Raw genomic sequence first — 23,718 nt, 5'->3', positions numbered from 1 at the left:
TGGCACTGAGAAATACTTGGCCTACGATAAACCCATTTGGCAACTTTCCCGGAAATTGCATCCTCGGGTCTGGCTCATTGCGCTTTCTATTTGGTTTTAAGACGTTATCTAATTAAGAAGTTGTGGTAATTGGAGGATTTACCAAAGTGTCCCAACACACTGCATCCAAAAAAATAGCAAATGCTAGGTGGTAGTTTTAGTTTGAACAAAATGCTACTCAAATGCATTGTTTTGTCTCGGTGATAAGCACAATGTGTAAATTCCTTGATACAGGATGGCAATTAAGACAACCCATATGGCACTGCTGCATCTCGGGCAGGTAAGGGAAAAACTCCATGTAAAACTTTAAACATCCCTATAATCAGCTTGTTCAACCTCTGTCACTTTGTGGTTGTATGGGCTTTTTGCTGAATGATCCGACTGAGACCTAAAATGTCAATTTTAGTGAACTCTCAACAGAGAACTTACCTGGCCCCCTCTCTAAGCTCCTATGAAGAGAGTGGGAGACATGATAATGATTTGTCATTTTTGAAGAGGGTGGGATAAACAAGACAAAGGGTAGTTCTACAAGCATATGAGGGCACTTCTTGGGGGGAGCGGCAGATATCCACATTGTAATGGTGGCGTGATAGCTGGCAGAATTATTCAATGACAGGCCAAGCAACAACTGAAAAAATATGTTCTAGGTTTACAGAATTAAAAACAGACCACGTTTTATTCAATCATTATAACTTTATTACAACATATTTACAGTGCAAACATCACAATGAGGCCAGTTCATCATTAGCTGCTCACAAAATAGTCACGATTAATACAGAACATCTATTCACTTATTAAGCCCTTCATTTACTTCCTTCCAGATCTTCTCCTGAAGCTCTGTGGTATCATATATCTTGAGCATGTCGAACTCTTCCCACGGCTTGCCAGTCTTTTTTGCTTTTTCCATGTGTTCGTCACTCAGGTAAAGATCAAACCTTATTCCCTTAACATCGTACTTGGGTCTTTCCCAGCGTTTCGACCACGGTTTAGGCTTCATTCTGACTTTTATCTAGAAGGAATTTAGAGATTGCTTTATAAAACTGCAGAACACAATGAAACATGTTAATATGTACGTGATTGAATCAAACAAAACCAAAGAGTACGTTCACAGTCTACAAAAGATGAGGCTTCTCCATAGGACATGGAGCTACAGTAGTCAGGTATGGAGTAGCCACGTCGAGAAATTGTGTTTCAAGCTAACAAACATCCTTGTATAGTCTTGTCTTTAGGTTAGCAGGCTGCAAATATACCATTTCCCCATGTTTCATCATGTGCTGGAAATATCTGAAGTTTCTCCTATGGGGACGCTCCAAATTGGAAGATGTGGCAATTTATGAATCTGACAACAATGTGCACCTTTTGGGATGAACAAATTACTTAACCCTGGTAATGTTCTTTCTGATGGATATTCCTCCCAAGGATTCCTCATCTTGGATATATTCGATATCCCGCATGCAGCTTTGGAAACTTTGACAGCAGTGGGCACCTTGCATCGTCGACTCAAGCTCCCTTGGTGGCTCCCATCCTGCTCTCAGCCGCAACGTTGACACTGGTATAAACAGCACACACGGCACTCGTTGCCTCATGTTTTGCCCTTCTTCTTGCACAGCCGTCTCAGGGGTCAAATGAGAACCCAGAGGTTGAAAGAGGAAGGTCTAAATCAATGAAACGCCAGCCAAGGTTTGAGGGGCAGGTTGGGAGGGCGATGAAGAATCCGAGGGAGAAACATCCATCAGAAAGAACATTACCAGGGGTAAGTAATTTGCTCTTCTAATGGATCGTGTCCTCCCACGAACTCCTCATTTTTGATAGACTCCCATAGCAGTTCATAGATGGAGGTGGGACTAAAGAATGTGCCATTGATTTACGCTGTGAAGAACAGCTTTGCCAAATCTAGCTTCCTAACTGTACAAGGAATCTAGGTCCTAATTCTTAGAGAAGGTGTGCAGCATTGCATATATCCGGCACCGTTCTCTGAAGGTGCTAAAGTGGTAGCTACCCCTTTTGTGGAATGCACCCTTAATTTATCAGGGACATCATTGCTAGCTTAAGTGTAACATTCAGAAATTGATATGATCCACTGGTATAACGTCTGTTTGGTAACAGCTTGTCCCAACCTGTGTCTAGTATAGCCAACAAAAAGTTGGTTGTTTTGTCTGACATCAGTAAGCCTGCTAAAATAAAAACTTAAAGCTCTCTTAGGATATAACTGATGCAGTCTCTCTTCGGCCATGGAAGGATGAGGAGGTGGATAAAAAGCTGGCATAACTATTTTCTCTGTTAAATGAAATTCCATCACCTTCACCCACAGCTGGCCATATATAGCGATAAATGCACAAGGGTCAGATAAGCACATCTTAAAACTGTTGGTGACCCTGTAGTATGCGTGGGATGTTGAGATTATGTACACATTGCACTAATTTTGAGATCTCTAGAGTTTGATGCTAATTGACAATGATGCAGTCCACGGTTTATCCTGACACACCATCCTCTCCTCCCATACGGGGTACTCCCATATTCGACACAAATCTGTAGCCGGTCTCAGTGAAGCACTGCGATCCAGCTAACCTGTTTTTACTACCTGTTATCCACTGCTGATGAGCCACGAGGTCGGTGGTTTTCCCAATAACATGTGATTTGATGGTGTTTAGTATCCTAAGAATCTTTAGTGATTGAAATTTTTGTATTTTCTTGTTACTTTATAGAAATCAGAATTGTGGGAAACCTGAAAGAGTTGGAACAAATAGCAACCATAGCCCTGAGGATGGGTTCTGTAGTAATCCGAAACGCGTTGGCAATTGTTTGAATTCAATGGTGCTGTTTGGAATCATTTAAATGGACATTGCTGATTTACTCAAAACAATGTTCTAGTGTGATTGTTGTGAACACTAGTCATTGCAAATTGGTTTGAAAATGTTCCTTCTTCCTATTTTCTGTTAGTAGCAACCATTACTTCAGAGCTACTCTGAGAATGTAATATAGGACTCTCTGTAACAAAGTGTGGGGTACTTGTTGGTTTACAATTGTACTCTTCTTTATGATTTACTTTTCTGTATTAAAAAAACCCTGCATATTTACGTTCTTTCTTGAGAAAGATAACAATGTCCTAATAATTGCATATTTAAAGTTTACCCTCTCTCAGTTTGAGAGCAACACTAGTGAATTGTTCATAAATATTTTTCTTGTAAGAAACGTAACTGGTGGTAGTCGGTACTCCCCTATGGATCCCAGTGTTGGGATTACTGGAGAGACAGACCCGTGAGTAAAATTTGGGAAAACGTTTTGTTCCCAATTGGAGTGCATATGGGGCTACCAGGTGGTAACACACGGTTCTGTTCTGTCTAAATGAAATTCCAAAACCAGCTTTGGAGGAAATGAAGGTTGAACCCTCAAAACTACATGTTCCTTAGAAAAGATGGTAAAAGGAGGTTTGTGTGATAAACCCTAAAGCTTGATCACTCTACGGGCCGAGGTGATGGCCACAAGAAAAACAATCTAAGCAGACAAGAATGAAGAGGCTCAAGTGGGGCTCCCATTAAGAAATGTGGTACTAGATTAAGATCCCGAGCCGGAACAATGAAAGGAGCCGGTGGAAAAACTGAGTAACAATAGGAACCTTAAAACAAGAGCCTTGCTCAGGTAGAGTGCTTGTAAAATCGACAGCGCTGCCAGATAAGATAACCTTTTGCAGTAGACACCTGCAGCGCCTGGTCTGATGGATGTAATAAAGATAATAGGGGGAGTGTCACAAGAGAAAGGATCAATATTTTTAGCTCTACAACAGGTACAAAATGTAATCCAACTGAAGCGGTATAGTGCAGGAACGTGTACAGAAGTGGAAAATCCCAATCCACTGCAAACGTGTCCCCCAGAGCTCCTCGCTGAGGAAATTCCCTGGAACAGAACAGGTTGCATTTCCTGTTGATACTGGACACAAACCGATCCACTTGAGGGGTCCCCCAGAGGGCAAAGATCTCCAAAAGGACTTCCTGAGCTAACTCCCACTCATGAGGGACTGTCCCCTGCCTGCTCAGAGCATCTGCCGTCATGTTCTCTTCTCTGGCTAGGTGAACGGCCGACGGAGAAATTCCTTCTTGTAGTGCCCAAATCCAGAGCTGCATTGCCTCTCTGCACAGTGGTAGGGACCCTACACCACCTCTCTTGTTGAAGTAATGCATGGCACTGTGATGTCCGTCATTATCAGGAAGTTCTTCCTCCACACAGAGGGCAGAAAGCCATCAGTACCAGTCTGATTGCCCTCAACTCCAAGAGGTTCATGTTTAGCTTGGACTCCGATAACGACTGCTGATTGACAGATAGTTTATGTGGGCCCCGCATCCCGTAACTACTGTCATTTGTAATAGTTGCCAAAAGGTTCCTCTTTCATCACATTCTCCTTGCAGGCCCGCCACAGGAGGTCTGGTGTGACCTTGCCTGGGGCCTGAATAAGGTCCATCATCATTTTGGAGTACTGCGACCATTGGGATCTGAGGAACCACTGGAGGGACCTCTTCTTTGGACAGGCCTCTGGTACCAGGTAAATGCAGGATGCCTTGAGGCCGAGCAACCTCAGAAAATCAAAGGCTGGAAGATGAAGCGCGTTCTGAAATATTTCCACCATCTGCAAAATATGCTAAGCCCTTAACTTGGTGGGTGTCTTTCCCCAAGCAAGAATCCAGGACTGCTCCAATAAATTGACTATTTTGGGAAGTTGTCATGTGGGACAGCCTGAAATTGAGGGAGAAGCCCAGTTCGTGGAGAGAGTGGCAGGTGCTGAAGAGATGATGCAGGGCCTGTTCAGGAGAACTAGCTCTGATCAGCCAGTCGCCCAGGTAGGGAAAGTTGTGAATCCCTCCCCGCCTTAGATTCGCTGCCACCACCGCCATCAAATTTGAAGACCCTCTGGCGGAGGTCAGCCGAAAGGCAGTACCCGAAACTGAGAATGGCCAATGGTGAGCCTCCGGTACCTTCCTGTGCTTGGGACGTATAGGCACATGGAACTAAGCATCCCGAAGATCGAGTAAAATCAACCAATCCTGGATCTGAAGGGCCTGGGGGATCTGCGAAAGAGTGACCATCTTGAATCCGTCCTTCCTGAGAAACTTGTTCAAGCATCTCAGGTCCAAGATGGGTCGTAGCCCTCCGCCTTTCTTGGCAATCGGAAAATAAGAGTAGTACCATACCTGGTTCCACTCTGCTACAGGTACCCTTTCTATCGCACCTTTCTCCAGCAGAGAGAATCTCCTGCATAAGGAGCGTATCTGGTTCCTGGAAAGAATGATTGCTTGGGGGACAATCCAGGGGTATTTTCAAGAATGGGAGGCAGTACCCACGGGCTACTGTTTGCAGTGCCAAAGCATCTGAAGTAATGCTTTGCCATTCTTTCAGATGCTGGGTCAATCTGCCTCCCACTACAGTTTTGTGGACCAAGTACTTAAATCGGTTTTGTTTTTGTGGCTGCAGCAGAAGGCAAAGAGGCTGCGTGGGTAGTTTTAACTCCACATCCTTATGCACCACGAGGAAGTCTTCTCTGAACCATCTGTCAGTCGGCAGACTGACAAATGGAACCGAAAGGAGCAACCCCTCCAACTTTGAGAGGTTAAGTGGCTCTGTTTCGGTTGGCGAATTGCTGCTCTTAATGCTTTAGCAGTTGCCTTAGATGCCTGCAGTTTCTCCAAACTCTCATCAGCCTTAGAGACAAATAGATGAAAACCATCTAACTGCATATCTAAGAGCCTAACCTGCCGATCTGGCAAACGCTGACATGCGCAGCCACACAAGTCTCCTAGCAACCGTGCTCTCCGCCATAGACCGACTCACACAATCAAAAGTGTCTAACCTGGACTGTAATGATTGGCACATTGCATCCTTAACATCCTGGCCAATATTAAAGGAAACCTTCCCTCAATTTTCCTTCAGGAATATGTTCCACGGCTTGAGTGACAACATCGAACAGGGTGTACGAGTACTCTGCCAGATAACAAGTAACGTTAATGGCCTTCAGAGCCATACTCCCTGCTGAAATAAAACCTCTTTCCCAGGGCATCAAACTGCTTACCGTCTCTGAGGATGGATCGTTGGGTAAGCTGCCACATACGTAGTAGATGTAGCCGCTTGTACAACTTGACTTTCCGGTGTAGGGTGCTTCATACTGTGTCTATAGCTGAAGGCCTGCATTTACTTGCCAGATCCTTATTCACTGCTGGTGTAGTGCCTTGCTTCTGCCAACTGTCGAGGATTGTTTTCAATGCCATATGAAACGGCAAGACCAGATCCTTGGGAGGTCCCTTATTCAGGATGTCTGTCAGATCATCCTGCTCCATGTCTCCGACAGGACATCCACAGCCTAGGTATTCGTCACCTTACCCACGACAGACCTGTACGATGCATCAGCATGACCAGCTGAATCAGGGGTGGTAAAATATACTTCAGGTGAAGTGTCCAAGCCACTGGCTTCTTTTTGTTTTTAAAACCTTTATTTATTAACTTATTGTTACATATATTTCGCCACTGGCATCTTTAAAACAGTTGACCGCATTCTGCAACCTGGACTCTTCTGAAATGAGCGCTTCAGGTACATTTGGAGTACCCAGGATTATCCTCCTCCTCGTTCTCAAATATGAAACCCATGGACTTTGAGTGAAGGCTTAAAAACCATTTTATGGTTCTGAAAAAGTGGATGGCTTCAACTTCGAAGACCTCAACGTCCAAGTATTTGATGCTGACTCCTTTGATGGAGAAGAGGAAGGCAGTGACTTAGACTATCCTTGTGTCGACAAAATTCATCAACGCCACTCGACAGTGCTTCTCCGACCCACAGCCCAGGCTTTTAGGCATGCAAGTAGCAGTCTTTAACGACTCCCTGTCAGCCTTATGAGGCGCAATGGGTTAGAAACTTTCTTCAGTTCCTTCGAATGGCTGGGAGGGGACACGTTCTAAATACTGCTAAAGCATTTGAAGGCACAATTCCTCCTAAGCAGCCCTAGACAGCGACTTGCTAGGAAAGCTTACCCTTTTCCTGTCTGGCATGGATTCATTAGATGCAGGGGAGCGATGACGTCTCTTCTTCGATCTCTTATGAGAAGATGACAATGACGAATTACTCCTGGATCTGGACCGCTTGGAGTGTTTTGTGTTCTTTTTCAATCTCTGGGGAGAGATGTCCCTCAAACTTTTCTCATCAGAAGATCCCTTTAAAGAAGGGGTTACCGAAGGAGATTTGGATGCCGACCTACCCAGGATGAGCTTTCCCTTCCTCTCCTTCAAGGCCTTTAAGGTCATCGACCTTATGATACATCCAAGATACCAGAGGCATACCCTGTGCAGGTCTGTGATTGACATTTTCGAACCACTGTCCGCACACATATTAAATCCAGTCTTCGGAGTAGACATACTTCGAAGATAACAGGTAAAACGCAGTTGAAAATCGCTGAGGTGATTGAACCATTCACGCTTGCTGTGTATGCAGAAAAACGGAATGGAGGCAATGGGCGCAGTGTGTGTCATTTATACCAGCATCGATGTAACAGCCGGAAGAGGGATAGAAGCCACTGAGGGACATAGAGTCGACAATGCACGCACCCTCTGCTGTTGAAAAGTTTCAATATCAAAGATGAAGAATCTGTGGGTGGACACGATCCATTAGAAGAAACTCCCAGGCTTTCCTTTGTAGACGATAGGAAAGACAATCGTGCTACAGAAAAAGGTCATTTAAAGAGGCTACATGCGGGCTGAAAATGAACACGAGAATATATTTTTCCTAGACAGGCAGGGCTTAATTTGTAAAACAAAAATAAGTGCGAATCCCTAAATATTTCCCAACACATTCGTGCCATATCGGGGCAGGAGCTCCTTGCTGCCACCACCCACTGCTGTATCAATCATGTCAACATATTTGGAGTTGCAGCTGCAACACCCATCAGTTTGTTAGAGGTGATGGATAAACTACACATGCTGGATGCTGTGCGATTTACTAATACCTATCAATATAACAACCTTTTAGTGGTGCCTTGAAATGGGACATCAGATGTTTAAGTGCTTCTTTAAACACATCATCTAATGCTCATTTTGCTCAGATCCTATAGGTGGGCAAGTGGAAAATGTTGACCATCTAATCCACAGAAAATAGTCAAGTTGCTTTTTCCCTATAGTAAATGGATTGACAAATACATATAAAATCATTGCACGACTTTCCTATCAGTGCAGTAAGATCTTTAATAGGTCAGTAAATAGCACACATGTCCCCCTCAGCAGCAGCCTTTCCCTTGTGGTGTAGGCTGCTGACTGGTGACTGTCCGATTGTTGTCCTCGCTTGTCCCTTCTAAGGCAAGGTGTTCCCCTGCCCTGTTGATGGCACTGGAAATTTAGCAGAAATTATCACAATCGCATGCTGGTGTGTGTTTAACACTGAGCTAGACTGCAGGCTACCAGGCCTGCATATGTGCATGTTCCATGCTGGCTGCATAACAAAAAAGAAAGGGGCAGTGCCTAGCTGAACAAGGCTTTGCATGTGTGTTGTGTTTTGCATCCCCCTTCCTCCTGAGGCTTGGCTAAGACATCACAGATCATCCATCTGGTGCATAGATGGGTGTTCCAGAGAGCAGCAGTTGAGTGAGTGGCACTGGCAGGATAATGGATGGGTGGATGGACAGGCGATTGTTATTGATGACTGCAACTGTAGCTGATATCTACTATGATGACTGACTGTTTGCTGCAATCAATAAACAGCCATATAGTGAAGCCACTGCTTCATGTGTCATCACTGCATGCAGCCTAGGATACAATATTTTTGTGACAACGATGGGATGGAACGGAAGTGCCCATTAACTTGCCAATATTATTTTGACATGTGCAAAGTCTGCTGTGTTATTTGCTTAAAGCTCACGGCAACTGTGAGTCATAGACAAGGGACATTTAATGAGCTGGATAAGACATGCATTACTTACCATAATAGCATTTCTGATGATTCCATCTGCTTAGATTCACATGCTGTACATATAGTCCGACATCTAGTGGTAACCACAAAGTATTGCATCTTGTCTTTCGAGGATCGAAAGTGGATGTCGGCATAGGCGTGTCTGTAACACTATCCCTAAAGTGACGTGTAGTGTACCCAGAAATCCTCAGGCGTCGATGTCCCTCCGATTTTATTTTTTTCTGACGCGAGGGAGCCTTATGACCATCGTGAGCGAATACAGAAAGAGAGAAGTAGTAAGAGGTCTATGTTCCTTCAATCCGAGCGGGGAGGAATGGTGGGCGCATGTGAATCTAAGCAGATACAATCATCAGAAATGCTATTGCGGTAAGTGATGCATGTCTTCTGATGCTTGTTAATCTGCTTAGAATCATATGCTGTGCATAGACTAGCGAGCAGTATCCAGAGATGGAGGTGGGATGTGAGAAGGAACAGTAGTGAAAAGATGTCTTCGTACTGCTTGTCCCACCTGAGAATCAGACCTAGAGTGAGTGTCTAGGCAATAGTGCTTTGTAAAGGTGTGTACAGAACTCCAGGTTGCCACTTTGCAAACAGACTTGAGAGGAACATTTGCAATGAATGCTAGGGAAGCCCCCGTGCTCCAAGTAGTGTGTGCTCTAGGCTTGAGGGGCAGTTCTCTCTGGGTAAGAGTGTAGCAGAGTGTGATGCAGTTGACAATCCAATTAGAGATGGCTGATTTAGAGACAGGGACCCCCTCTCTACCAGCTGCCATTGAAACGAAAAATTGGTTTGTTTTCCTTAGTGGTTTAGTTCTTTCCAGATAGTACATGACTGCCCTGCGCACATCTAGTGTGTGTAGGCTTCTTTCTGCCATGTTGGTAGGGTTCTGGAAGAATGTAGGCAGTTCTACAGACTGGTTCACATGGAACTTTGAAATTAATGTAGGCGCAAACCTTGGGTGAGTGCGCAGAAATGCCTAATCTCTGTGAATTGTGACAAAAGGGTCTAGAATAGAAAGGGCCTGTAGTTCACCAACTCTTTGTATGGAAGTGACTGCCACTAGGAAGGATGTCTTGTAATTTAGTGCTTTTAGGCTTGCTTTGTGCATAGGTTCAAAGAGAGACCCCATAAGTCTGGTTAACGCCACATTTAGGTCCCATCCGGGAGCCGGGTTCGAAATGGGAGGATACATTCCTCTTAACCCCTACCATAAAAGCTTTAATTACTGGGATCTTCCACCATGACACCTTCTGCTGGGACGTAGTGTAGGCTGAAAGTGCTGCTAAGTGAACCTTCAGGGAATTGAATACAAGACCTGAGTCCAGCACGTGAGTCAGGTATAACACAATATGTGTAGGGGAACACTCAATGGGCTTGATGCCCTTGGTATTACACCATATGACAGAGCATTTCCATTTATTGGAGTAGCAATGTCTGGTGTTAGGTTTCCTTGCTTCTTTGAGTATATCCATGCATCTCTGAGGAAGCTGTAGATGTCCAAACACTAAGATTTCAAGAGCCAGGCCACTAAATTGAGAGTTTGCGGGCATGGATGGAGCATCCCCGCCCCCCTGTCCTGAGACAAATTGTTGTGAGGGCAAGGCAGTTTCATCGGAGGAATGAGACATTTCCATCCGATGGGAGTACCAAGGTTGGCATGCCCATACGTGGTTCTGAGGGTACTTGGAGGCGTAATCTGGGTATTGTGATTTCTCCAGAGTTGCGAACAAGTCGATCTCTGGGAAACCCCATTCTGCGAAAAAGTTGGGAGACTATGGGCCTCATAACTATTGCGGAATGGGTTAACGGGCGCCGCTAATGGTGACGGGGCCGTTAAACCCATTATGCAATATTACGAGGTTCCCTCGCGGGACCCGATGTGGACGTCTGGTTGTACCAGATGTCCAGAGCGGGTCCCACGAGGGGACCAGGGAGCTAACAACGGGCCGATCGTAATCGGCCCGTTGTTAGCTCCCGCACCCATTCCCATTGAGCCCTCTAGGGCTCAATGGGAATGGGGAAGGTCCGAGTCCGGGTTCCCTGAAGGAGGAATTACCAGGCCCTCCATACTCGGAATGGCCCGGTAATTCCCCATTCAGGGAACCCGGACCCGATTTTGGAGGCAGCCATGCCCTTTTTAAGGGCATGGCTACCTCCAAAGTCGTAATGAGGCCCCATGTCTTCGTGTAGTCGCCATTCGTACTATAAGGGCAGTGGGAAATCTTGGCTGAGCACGTCTGCCAGAAGATTGAGTTCCCCTGGAACGTGTTGAGACAATAGAAACATCTTGTGTTTGAGAGTCCACTTCCAAATGTTCTGAGATAGTTTGGACAGCCCTGGAGAATGAGTGCCCCCCCCCCTGCTTGTTCAGGTATTACATGGCTGTGGTGCTGTCTGTGAGGACCAGTACTGTCTTTCCCTGTAGCTGCATCTGAAAGGCTTTCAGTGCTTTGAACACTGCCAGTTGCTCGAACAGGTTTATGTAGTTGAAAGCTACTGCCGCGGGCCAAACCCCATGCGCTGTCTGTTGAAGGTGGTGAGCCCCCCACACTGTGAGGGATGCGTCCGTCTTGAGTGTGGCTTCTACTGCAGGGGTGGTGAAGGTTTTCCCCTTCAAGAGGTTTTCCCTCGACCCCCACCTCGAAGAGAACGAGGGCTACCGAGACAACCACTAGATTGTCGCATAGTCCGCTGGACTGACACCATTGGCTGTTTAGCCACTCTTGCATGGGGCGCATGCGCAAACACGCGTGAGGAAGCAAGTAAATACAGGATGCCATCATACCTAACAGTCACATTATCGTGCGTACCATCACCTCACAACCGGCTACATACTGAGGGACCTGAAACAGTGTGTTTTCTGGTTGGAGGGGAAGACGAGAGTCTTCTGTCCGAATAAGAGCCCCTAGAAACTTGCTTGAATTGGCTGGGGTCGAGGCTGGATTTCTTCTCGTTTATGGAGAAGCCCAGAATAAATAAAAGGTCGACCGTTCTTAGAGTATTTGCTAGGCATGTTTCATAGGAATCCCGTTATGAGCCAGTCGTCGAGGTAAGGATAAACTGGGATGAATTGCTTGTGCAGGTGAACCGCTGCCACTACCTCTGTAAATACCCTTGGGGCTGAAGCAATGCCGAAGGGAAGGACTTTGAACCGATAGTGCTTGCCCTTTATCATGAACCTTAGGTACTTTGTGTTTATCATGGAACGACCCCTTAGCGTCCTAAGGTAGGCAGCTTGTGCCCCTTTATTATTCACACCATGCATAAGTAGCCACTGTGACAGTCCTACAATCACTATAAGGGCCACAAGCAAGCAGCTGCAACACCACAGCAAGGTCCAGCGGGACCTATGGACGCCACGCTGCAAATCAGCCCAATAACTAGATAATGACCAAGGGTGAATTGCACTAGTTGCATATCAAGGCCCACCTGCCCACGAGGTACTCGGGTGCAACAAGGAAGTGTCACGGCTGGGCAACCTGAAAGAAGGTTGCGCAAGAGTTGATTAAACATTGCCTGCGCACATTACCATGAAAGGGCGAACCCACCAACTAAGTGGAGGATCACTTTCCCCACTTGCACCGCAACACCGGTGTAGTGATTTGCTGTTCATGTTATCTGTGTATTATGAGTGGAATGTTAACTGAGTGACATGGAATGCTGTGGGTGAGAATGTAGATGTATGGTTGAGAGTTCTGTGTGAGTCAGTTGGAGTTATGTAGCCTACCTGAGATGATGTCGGTGCATGTTGTCTTAGGGTCTGATGAACCTTCAGCACCTATACATATGTAAATAAATAAACCTAAAAGATGTACTGGAACTTTAATAAAGAAGCAACTAGAACATCATCAGATGCCTGAGTCATCACTGGGCACCCAGAGCTTTACAATGGCGACGAGGATGCTGGCTGTGCTGGGGGGAACAGCACTAAGGAGGCCACATGCATCGCCCCCCAACCTAAGAAGATCCTCTCAGGTAGGGCGAGTGCTTTATGCAGTAGGCGCAGAAGGGCCCAGTGCAAAGGGCACAGGCGATAAGGAGCTGCCCCAGGGCCAGGGGCAAGCTGACCTGCCAGCAGTTGGGCAGGCTAAGCACATCGAGGGCCAAGAGACTGGCAGAGGAACAGTGGCAGGGCTGAGGGCCCATTGACTGTCTTGAAGGGGGCTGGGAACCCGGAGCTGCGGCATGAAGGGCTGTAAGACCATGGCAGTAGCAATTGGAGAGGCTTGGAGCCTGAGCTGTGACTCGGAATTATGGATTATGGAAGTCATGTTGTGCAGCTGAGGGGCTTGCAGCCCAGGGCAGCAGCATTGGGAGAGGCTTTGAGCCTGAGTTGCGCCTAGGAGAAATTTGGGAATCACTGCTGCGAGGCTGAGGGGCTTGGGACCCAGTATTTGAACGCTTAGGAGGGGCCGTGAGCCCATTAGCAATAGCACCAGAAGGGGTCTTGGAGGCCGTTTGCTGTGCAGTGAAGCATCAAAGTGGTCTGGGCCAAAGGACAGTGTGCTGAGTGTATGGAGCCCACTGAAAACCAGAAGAGGATTGGACACTGCAGATTTAGGAATGGGCAAGGAGTTCTGGTTGTAGCCAATGCAGCAACAGGGGCTGGAGCCGATGTTTTTTTTTAAACTTTATTAATTTGACTTGACAAAACACAGAACAACAAATCAGAGAGGGGCACAACATGCCATCAATTTACAGTTATACCAAGAATCATTTACAGTAACATTTGGAATTGTAATGCAGATCACAGGGGGCAGATGGTTAAGGATGCATTGCGAACGGGACTAGCAAGAGGGTCAAATCGGAGGAGGGATCACTGAGGGGATTGGGATAGAGGAGGAGACTCAGAGTCTGAGTTAGAGGACGAGGCAGACAATTACGAAAGGGGCGCCAAATGTCCCTTGGCCTTGAATGTGAATGTTGAAGTGCCCCCCAGGTCTCCTCAGTGTCATGTGCCCAGGTGACTGCCCTGAGCCACTGCGTGTATGTGGGAGGATTGGGACGAAGCCAGCACAGTAGTATACAGCGCACTGCCAGCACCAAACCTAGACCTGCCAATTTCCTAGAATCCCGTTTCAGCCCGGGTAGATCGTGGAAGAGGCAGCGCATAGGAGAGGGGTCAATGGTATGGTCTAGTATGTCAGATATTGTGGAGCATATTTCGCGCCAATATTGCATCAGGCTTGAGCATTGCCAGATCATATATATATGTAGCTTGGTCAGCACCACATCTGGGGCAATTAGGCGAATTTTCATGGAACATATGATGCAGTTGAGTGGGCGTGAGGTGGTATCTGTGCAGAACCTTAAATTGCAGTAATTTAAACCTAGAATTATAGGACACTTCCTGGGTGCGCGTGCACATTCGGGACCAGCGCGCATCAGTAATCTCGACTCTGAGATCCTCCTCCCATTTAAGTCTAAGTTTAGTAAAGGGGGGGGGGGCGGCTCTGGTCTGTAGTAGGTTATAGAGTCTTGATACCTTACCTCTGAAGGAATCGGAGGAGCATAGTTCAGCAATTATGGGATTGTCTGGTGGAGCTGTGGGGAAACCGGAGTATCTGGCCTTAAGGTTCTTGCGAAGTGAGGAGTATTGCAGCCAGGCTGATGGTTTACGCTTGAGGGAGATAAGGAGGTCCGACCACTCAAGGAAGTTTCCCTGTACAAAGGCATCTCGAAGCGTCAAGAGACCAGCCTCCGACCAACGAGACACAATGGACTGAGGAATATATGGAACATCAGGGAAGAAGTTCCAGAGCAGGAGGTCCCCGTGAAATGGGTGAGGCGTAGCAACCATTGCCCATACTTTGGTACGTGCTAGGGATGTGCTAACTACGGGGTCTGCTGAGTCAAGATCAGGGGGCACGGGCTTAAGAATGATGGATCCAATTGTACGCTCACTAACCTTCAGCTTCTCAAGTCGGTCATGGGGAGGGGGCGTCAGTGGTGTTGAACCAATGGGATGCAAATAAGGATTGGGCTACCGCCCAGTACCTGAGAAAGTCGGGGACGCCGAACCCACCTAGTTCCTTGGGGGGTAGTAAGTGTAGCAAGTTTGAGGCGGACTGCACCGGAATGCCAGAGAAAGGTGTTTGTAATGCCTTGAAGAATTCATTGCCCGGCCATAGCGGGAGATTGGTAAATCGGTATAAGAGTTGCAGCAGCACTACCATCTTAAGTATACCGATTTTACCAGCTAGGGAGATGGGGAGTCTAGTCCAACTAGCGGTTTTAGTGGTCAGGTTAGTTAGGTAATTTTGATAGTTGTCGATACGCAACTTCTCCGTGTGTCGGGAGACCAACACCCCCAGATAAGTGATATTGGATTGAGACCAAGTGAAGCCCATTAGGTCAGAGGGGGGTAGCGTGGTATCAGTCAGCGGGAATAGGGCCGATTTAGAGCAGTTAACTCTTAGTCCAGATATGTGCCCAAATCAGGCTACATCTCGTAGGATTGGAGCCAGGTTGATTTCGGGGGAACGGATGTACAGGAGGGCATCGTCGGGGTATAAGGAGATTATATCGGCCTGTCCTGTCGTGCGTAAGCCTCTGTGAGAGTGTGACTGGCGGATCATGTCTGCAAAGGGTTCCATAGCTATTGCAAAAATTAGTGGTGAAAAGGGGCATCCCTGCCGTGTCCCCCTGGCTATCTGAAAGATGGTGGAACATCTGTCCTCGGTGCGGACCCTAGCTACTGGGCTGATGTAGAGGAGCCTGACTGAGGATCGAAATTTGGGGCCAAATTTACATTTTTCAAGGACTCTCCACAAATACTCCCAAGACACTGAGTCAAATGCCTTCTGCATGTCTAGGGTGGCTGCCACCGCCTGCGTATTGGGGTTTATCCTACTAATTACATTGAAAAGTCTTCTAAGGTTTAGGGATGTGGACCGACCAGGGACACAGCTGCCTGATCGGGGTGAATAATGTGTGGCATGAATGGGGCTAGACGATTAGCCAGTAGTTTAGCGTATATCTTAACGTCAGTTTATTAACGAGAGGGGGTGGTAGGAGCCACACTGGGTGGGGGGGGGGTTTACCTGGTTTCAGGAGGACTGTTACCATAGCCTCGCGGAGCGATTGGGGGGGGGGGTATACCTGTGTCGCATGCCTCCTCCCAGAGAGCCAATAATTGTGTAACCAGAATAGATTTGTAACGCTTGTAGAAGTCCATGGGGAGGCCATCCGGGCCATGGGCCTTCCCCCGCCGATAGCAACTCGATGGCCTCTGCAAGCTCTTCAGTGGTGAAGGGGCTTTCTAGGGAGGCGTCAGCAGACAGGACCGTGAGAGGGAGGTCATCCATGTAAAAGTCTATTTCTGAAACATGGGGGCCAACGGCTTTTGTGTATAGGGAGGTATAAAATGTTAGAAACTCAGTGTTGATGTCTTGAGGTGAGGTAGCAAGTGTTCCGTCAGTTCTTTCTATCGCTGGGATGTTGGGGGCCCCAAACTCGCGGCATATCAACCTGGCCAGCTTGAGGCCCGGTTGCTCACCCTCCCCGTATCGTCTAGCAGCGTTAGGGCCATCCAGGAATTTTACTTCTCGCTCTGCAAGACTGCGGAATCTATCAAGCTCCGAGCCCAATGACGCCAGTGTGTCGGGGGAATGGCCTTGGGCATACTGGGCATCCAAGTTAGCAAGGGACGATTCACAGTCTGCGATATCCCTCCAAATGTTTTTCAGGATGCCACACCCTTTAGCTATAGCAATACCCCTAGTGAAGGCTTTGAATGATTCCCAGAGGGTAGCACGTGAGGGTACTGAATCTGTGTTGAGCTCAAAGAACTCCTCAATGGAGGATTCAAGTTCGGAGGCGAAGGCCTGGTCAAGGAGGGCATGGGGCTCATCTTCCACTGTCTCGTTTTTTTTTAGGTCAGGATCCCAATTCAATGATATAACCACCGGGGAGTCATCCGATAGTGTCCTAGGAAGGATGGCCAAGTGGGATAGGCACCTAATCAGTACATCCGATAAAGGCCATCTATCTGTCTATCCTCGAATGCGAGTCATGGACAGAAGAATAAAAGGAATACGTGCGTGAATCAGGGTACATTAAGAGCCAGGCGTCAACCACTGCCAGTTGGGGGAGAGTTGTGAGAATAGTGTATGCTGCCTTTGAGAGCTGGCGAGGTCTGGTGCCCGATTTGTCTAGGTCAACGTCTAAGATTGTGTTGAAGTCGCCCCCCCCCCATATGATCGGGATCTGGGGGTAACTCTCTAGGACCGAGGCCAAATGGAGGTAGAATTTGCGGTCGTCAATATTAGGGCCGTAAATATTCAGGAAAGCTACCTCTTGATTTTGCAATTTGCCGATGATAAGTATATACCTCCCGAGGGGATCCATTTGTGAATGGGAACACCAGAACTTAAGGCTCCTGTGAATCAAGGTGAGAGTGCCTCGACCTTTGAGTGGAGTAATTTGTGTAGTACCTCTGGGGTCCCCATTGTTTAGTGAATCTCTCGCATTGTTCAGAGCGAGCGTGGGTTTCCTGGAGGCATAAGACTTGAACACCCTGGCGTTCAGCATAGAGTTGTATTTGACTCATATTTCTGTAGTTGCCCAGACCCCTCACATTCCAGCTCATGAAGGTTAGATTGCTATCCGCCATTAGCGTGGAAGGAATGTTTGAGTTCTATCCCATGTGTCCGAGTTGGCCCACGCTCTCTCGACCAGGGTATACGAGTCCTCTGGTCCTTAACTCTGTTGTGTTAGCGTGTCATGTGTGGTCTCTCTGGCGGTTGTCAAGTCTTTTTTAACATAATCACCAACCCCCACCCACATCCCTCCCCCAACTTGAGGAATGAAACCCCAACCACAACAACAAACTTTTCGGCATCAGCGTCTGGGGGCCTGTTAGCTGGCCTAGCGGAAGCGCAACGGACTGGAGAGCATATAAGAAAATCACCACTACAGCTGGATTAAGAAGTATGTATAGCATAGGTACACCTCAAGGATTGTTGTGCGAGCCAAAAGTGCTGCAACAACCGGGACATGCATTCCTGCAAGGGTTAGAGAGGACACTGCATAGATGAGGACCTAATCAGGACCCCAGTATTCCGTCCAGGATCTGATGAAAATACTGTGCGTACCAATTGCTGGGGCAGCATTAAGGTGGCGGAAATTGCTAAACACAATAAAAACATATGTTATAGGAGTACCGGTGAACAGAGGAACAGCTCGACAAGAAGCAACAAACCGAAAAACCAGAGCCATTATGGACGGCACAGTCAATATTATGAGCAAGGCTAATTCCGGCCCATCGCTGGCATAGGCTGACTTAATGCATATAAGCAACAGACTGAACTTCCACTGTGGTGTCGAGGGATCAGCCAGGGAAATGCTCATCGAGAAACTTAGAGGCCTCTTCTGGGATCGTGAAAAAGAAAAAGTTTTGTTGGAATGTTAATTTCACAGGGAACAGCATGGAGTATTTGACTCCTAAGTCTCAGAGCCTCTTCTTCACGGCTACGAAGGTTTGGCGCTCTCGCTGTACCGCTACTGAGCAGTCAGGGTAAAGGTGGATCCTTGCCGACCCCAGAAGGAAATCTCCCTTGATCCTAGCTGCACGTAAAAGGGCATCACGGTCCCGGAAGTTTAAGATCCTGGCTATGATGGGCCGTGGGGGGACACCAGGTCTGGGTTTTGCGGACAAGGATCGGTGTGCTCTTTCAATTGCAAACTGCAGGGATAGTTTAGGAGTATCCAGGAGTGTCATGAGGATGTGCTCAACGTAGTTCTCCATGGGTTTGGTGATATTGTCCTCGGGTACTCCGACGATACGAGATCATCATTTTTCTTCTCGACCGCAGACACCCGGTTGGTAAGTGTGGAGACCGCAGCACAGAGAGAGGCCAGGGCATCCTCGGCGGCACCCACTCTAGTTTCAATTTCAGCGACTCAACCGTCTGTTTTTTTCGACGTAGGCTTTTATGGAGGAGATGGTCCCATTCATATCGTCCAATTTGGTATGCAGTGTAGTGAACCCATCTCAAATGTACTCTAGCATCTTCTGTGAGTCGTCTGAGGGCGAGGGGGCCGAGGAGGCGGCGGCGGCGGCCTCCTCGGGGGCATCAGGCGCCGACCTGGACAGCGTTTTAGTGAACATGTTTAGAGAACTTTGCTTTTTCCCAGCGCCGGCTCCCTTAGTCATGGTGAGGACTGGGGCAGGGTTCCTGGAGGTAGGGAGAATGCGGGTGGTCAGCGGCAGGGTAATAGCAGCAGGACCAGGGCTATCAAGGTTAGTAGTGGTGTGGGCCTTCGGGTTGCTGAGTCTCTGTCCTGCTCCAGGTCGAGCCACGCTCACAGGCCTCCTTCAAGCTTGAATGCGCGTGGTGCAGTAGTAGTCCTTAAGAATTGACCCTTTATGGATATGGTGCAGGCAGGGGATTCACCAGTGGAATTGTTCAGCTGTCACAACCGGCAGGCGGTATATCCCTTGGGGTAGAAACCTCTGTGACTGTCAGCAATCCGGGTTGAGTCATATCCCCAGCCGGTGCACATGGAGCCCCTAGATTCTGCGCCACCCGGCGCTCACAGCGCTGGTTAAACAGGGTCCAATTCGGGCTTCAATGTGGCCACACTACAGCTCCTGGGCACGGCCCCCACCACAACAGCAACCCCAGCACCACAGGGTGGACCGCACGGTTCAATGGACCGCTAGTGGCTGCGGTCAGGGGGGGGGCAGCAACCAGCCGCCACGGCAATGGAGAAGCGCAAGGGGGGGTGCCCCCGGGCCGTTGCAGATTTGAGGCGCACCCACAAGCCCGGGTCTCCTGGATGGGCGGGCAGCACGTGGAGGTGAGTACAAGTGGTGTTCCTCAAAGAGGACTGGAGCAGTCACAGCAAATGCAGGGCGCAGCACCGGAGGAGCAGCCCGCTCACAACCCCCCCCTACCTGCTGTAAGCCTCTGTGTATGCGTCTCGGGGGGGGGGGTGGGAGGGGTAGCAGGAGGAGCCGAATAAGGGCAGGCGAGTAGCCGTTGACGCTGAGACAGCCACGGCAGTGCCGTCCAACGGCGGCCACAAGTCCAGAATGCAGGGGCACCAGGTCCGACAGGCTTCTGTTCGCAGGCCGGGGCGGTCCGGAGTAATCCCTGGGAGCGGCGACCAGGAGGCTTGGGTGCGTAGGAGAGGGGAAGTGTAGGGGAACGCTGCGCGGTCTCCCCAGGGTCCTTGCCACTTGGCGCGCTACAGGGCTGAGATGCCCCTCCCCCACGAAGGCCGCCCGCGCCGGGGAGTTGACCAGCGAAGAGGAGCCGCACTCAATGGAGCCGTGGCATGGGGCGGGTGAGGTGTCCGCCGCCCAATCTTTCGGCGGCTGTAGCGGAGCTCACAGGGGGGCCCCGGCCTGAGAGTCGGTGTGGACGTCATGAGCAGTTTCAGCTAGCTGCCACAGCTTTAGGAGAGGGGTCAGCCGTAGATGAGGTGATAACTGAGGATTTGCGCTCTCGAAGCCCGGAGCCCGTCACTCAGGCAGCCATCTTGCTTCGGCGCAACAGCGCCCCTGGAGCCCATGGTTGTGTAATGGAGGCAAAGCAGTTTTGAAGGAGTCCTGTACTCATGGTGCAGATAAGTAAAAGCAATAAGGTACTCTAAAGAAATTCTTACCTGTTGAGGAGATGGCGGGTGTTTTGCTCTGGGACTGGCAGGATGCTGTGCAGCGCTGTGTGAAGGAGAACTGGCGGATGCCCGTCAGCATTGGGGTCGGCGAACGGTGTTTAGGAGAGGGCTCCGTCGCTTTAATGCTGCTGATAAGGTGACCGTTGGACTGCAGAGTTCAGCACCCTTAAGCATCCCACCAGTAATGGTGACGTCACACGGGAGAGCCGGGGAGTTGGCGATCCTGTAGTGTGTTTGGTTCGAGTGTGTGGTGCATCAGCGTGTTACGGGCAATGGTCGCTGCAGGAGATGAATAAGCTAGTCAACCGTTAAAGAAAAGGGCCTTACAACGTGGTCCGACGTCATTACAGGAGCACTTCCTGGATTGTGGGCAGAGTGAAGAACGTAATACCAGGAAGGTGCAGCGTGAAAGGAAGTGGGCGGCGGCTGAAGGCTGTAAGTGTCACTATGATAGCGTGAGGAAGCTGTGGCAATGAAGGGCATGCCGGCAGCTACTGAAGAGGGGTTAAGGCTACCGGCAAAGCAGAGGAGGCAGCGCAGGATGAAGCATTCCGGGGAATTAAAGAGAAGCGCTGCAAGTGAGGTTTGGACTGTCGGTGTGGGACCGTAACCTCACAAAAGGTACTTTAATTTAAAGGGGTGCCAGCAAGAGGAGCAGTACATGAGGACATATGGGGGCGTGTTCTCTACGTTTTTTTTTGGTGTAAAGTTTGGTATTTGCACAAGAGGTCCGAAATTCAAGTTGAATAAATTGTGTTCATGTTATGGTATTAAATTGTATAGTAGTGGTGTCATGTGAGGCCTGTGGTATTTTTGCAGCGCTATAAATGCAATGTTAATTGAAATAATTGAATGTGCACGGAGTGGAGAACATGGTGTCGTGGCCTCTGTATAGTAAATGCTTAGGTAGTGATACGACGACGATTGTTTAGTGTAGCAGTGTGTCTAATGTTTTCTTCCATAGTTGGGACTTGTGGGAATGTCTATGGGAAATGTGCAGTTAGGCAGTGTTAACTTGGTACCAGGTAGCGATTGTTTATTTCTTTCGCACAGATGGACTAAGTGAAGCAATGAGTAATGTGGACTGGGGATGTTACTCTAAAGATGAGTCAGTAATGCATTTTGATTTTAATGCCACACTAATATTTTGCTTTGCGGGTGGGATTTTTCTTTTTGAATGGACATTTGTGCCTATTTTGGATGGGTTTTTGGTGCCTATTTTGAAGACTAAGAAGCTTAGTTAATGTTTCCATAAATTGTAAGAATATTACTGTAATGAGAAGTATTGCAGTGTGTGTTGTGTTGGTACGAAGGTTGTCCGTATGCTAGAGCCTTGATTAAAGTGGTGATTTTTCGTGTTGTGTGCCTAAAAGTTTAGCGAGTGGTGTGTTCTATGGTGTGTTTCTTCACAGCAGTTGTGTTCGATAGGTTGGGTTCAAAGAGCACAGGTGACGGATAGAGGTTGGCAACTTTTGCACCATGCGTGTTTTGGATGTTGTCTCGTTTGGAACGGCCAACCTGGTTTCTTTGTAAAGTGAGATGCACATCATAATGGTGGTGTGTTTTAGGTGGCTCTGAGGATATGAGTGGATCTGTTGTGCTGTTTTTATGGTGAATGTGAAGCATTTGGTGTTGTGTGTGATGATATTTCCTCATAGCAGTGGTTGGCTTGTATGGTGGAACATGAGGACAAAGGTGACGGATGGGGGTGTCGGCATTGGCGCTCTTGGTGCACTTGTTGTTTTGTGTTGTTTCACCCGGGTGTTTGGAACACCCAGCCTTGTTCTTTGGATTGTGTGGGTGCACAGCTTAGAGTTGTCTGTGGTGTGACTGTGAGGATAGTATTGGCATTCTGTTGCAGTATGATAGAGGAGTGAAATGAGAAACCTGAGAAGGTCAAGATTAGTAGTGGTGACATTTTCAGTGGTATCAGCCCAATAACTAGATAACTACCAAGGGAGAATTGCACTAGCCGTATATCAAGGCCCACCTGCCCACGAGGTACTCAGACGCAACAAGAAAGAAGCTTGCGCAAGAGATGATTAAACATTGCCTGCGCACAATACCATGAAAGGGCAAACCCACCAACTAAATGGAGGAACACTTTCCCCACTTGCACCGTGACGCCTGCAAACAAGGAGTTGAGAAAAGTGACCTTCCATACCGCAGCGCTATTAGGGTGACCCTGGGATACTCCGCTCTACTTGGGCCCACAGACAACGAAAACCCTAGCCGGGGGGCACTAAGGTCCTTCTCACGAAAGTGGGACGCCACCACAGAGCTCGCCAGAGGAACTCTGGACAACTGCAGAAATCGACCAACGAAGAGTGATAATAAATCTGGTGAAGCTCCGATTTGCCCAGACAAGCTCTGCCCATACACAAGACAGCGAGTGTCAAGGGGCATAGCGACTGCCCATTTGACAGCAACCAACAGGCTAGCTCCGACACTAGTAACGTGCAATGCCCCCACTAAAAGGGAAAAAGGAGTTCACAATTATGGATTCCTTCAATGCAGCCAAACCCTGAGAACAGCCACACTCCAGCACAGCGGCACAGTCTGAACAGCCTACCCCAGAAGCTGGCGCTAAAGACAATTAGGTGCTAGAGGCAATCGCAGCATTATGATCTACAAACTTTCATCTGCCTTGCTGCCGAACAACCTCAAGCCGTCAAATGGCATATTGAGAAGTCTGGCCTGCACATCCGGTGCAAAACCTGACTTTCTCAGCCACATGAATCTGCGTAGCACAGTACTAGATGGCATGGACCTACTGATGCTGTCAGCAGTGTCCAAACTTGATTGGAGGCATTCCCCCATAGCCTCCTTTCCAACCTTTACTATGGCTAGGAAACCTTCCCCTGCCTCACCATCAGAGATGCTCAGCTGCCGCTGTCATACAGTCCCACAGGGAGTATGTAAATCTTGCAAGGGTGCAAGTTACATTGTTTATTTCAATGCCATGCTACCCGAAGAAAACAAATCTTACGGGACCATGCATCAATTGTTTTGTCATCCCTGTCTGAGTGAATTGTAGGCTATGCTGCATTCCTAGTAGACGTGGCTGCCTGAACCACTAGACTTTCAGGTGCCTGTATTTAGATGCACATTTCTTATTA

The 23,718-nt window shown here is 48.2% G+C and overlaps 1 protein-coding gene across 1 annotated transcript in view; it reads right to left on the bottom strand.

Moving 5' to 3' along the window:
• Positions 1-712: 712 nt before the first annotated feature.
• The window catches only part of MRPL19 (mitochondrial ribosomal protein L19), a 170,601-nt gene continuing 147,595 nt past the window's right edge, over positions 713-23,718 (bottom strand). The window contains exon 6 of the mRNA XM_069605848.1: positions 713-1,048. Coding sequence (XP_069461949.1) covers positions 827-1,048 — 222 coding nt within the window. The 3' untranslated portion in view covers positions 713-826. The remainder of the gene's footprint in view (positions 1,049-23,718) is intronic.

The sequence above is a fragment of the Ambystoma mexicanum genome, chromosome 4p, assembly GCF_040938575.1.
Source record: "Ambystoma mexicanum isolate Mex_15411 chromosome 4p, UKY_AmexF1_1, whole genome shotgun sequence".
Lineage (NCBI taxonomy): Eukaryota > Metazoa > Chordata > Amphibia > Caudata > Ambystomatidae > Ambystoma > Ambystoma mexicanum.
Note: the sequence above shows the minus strand (reverse complement) of the source record. Positions and strands in the feature narration are given on the sequence as shown.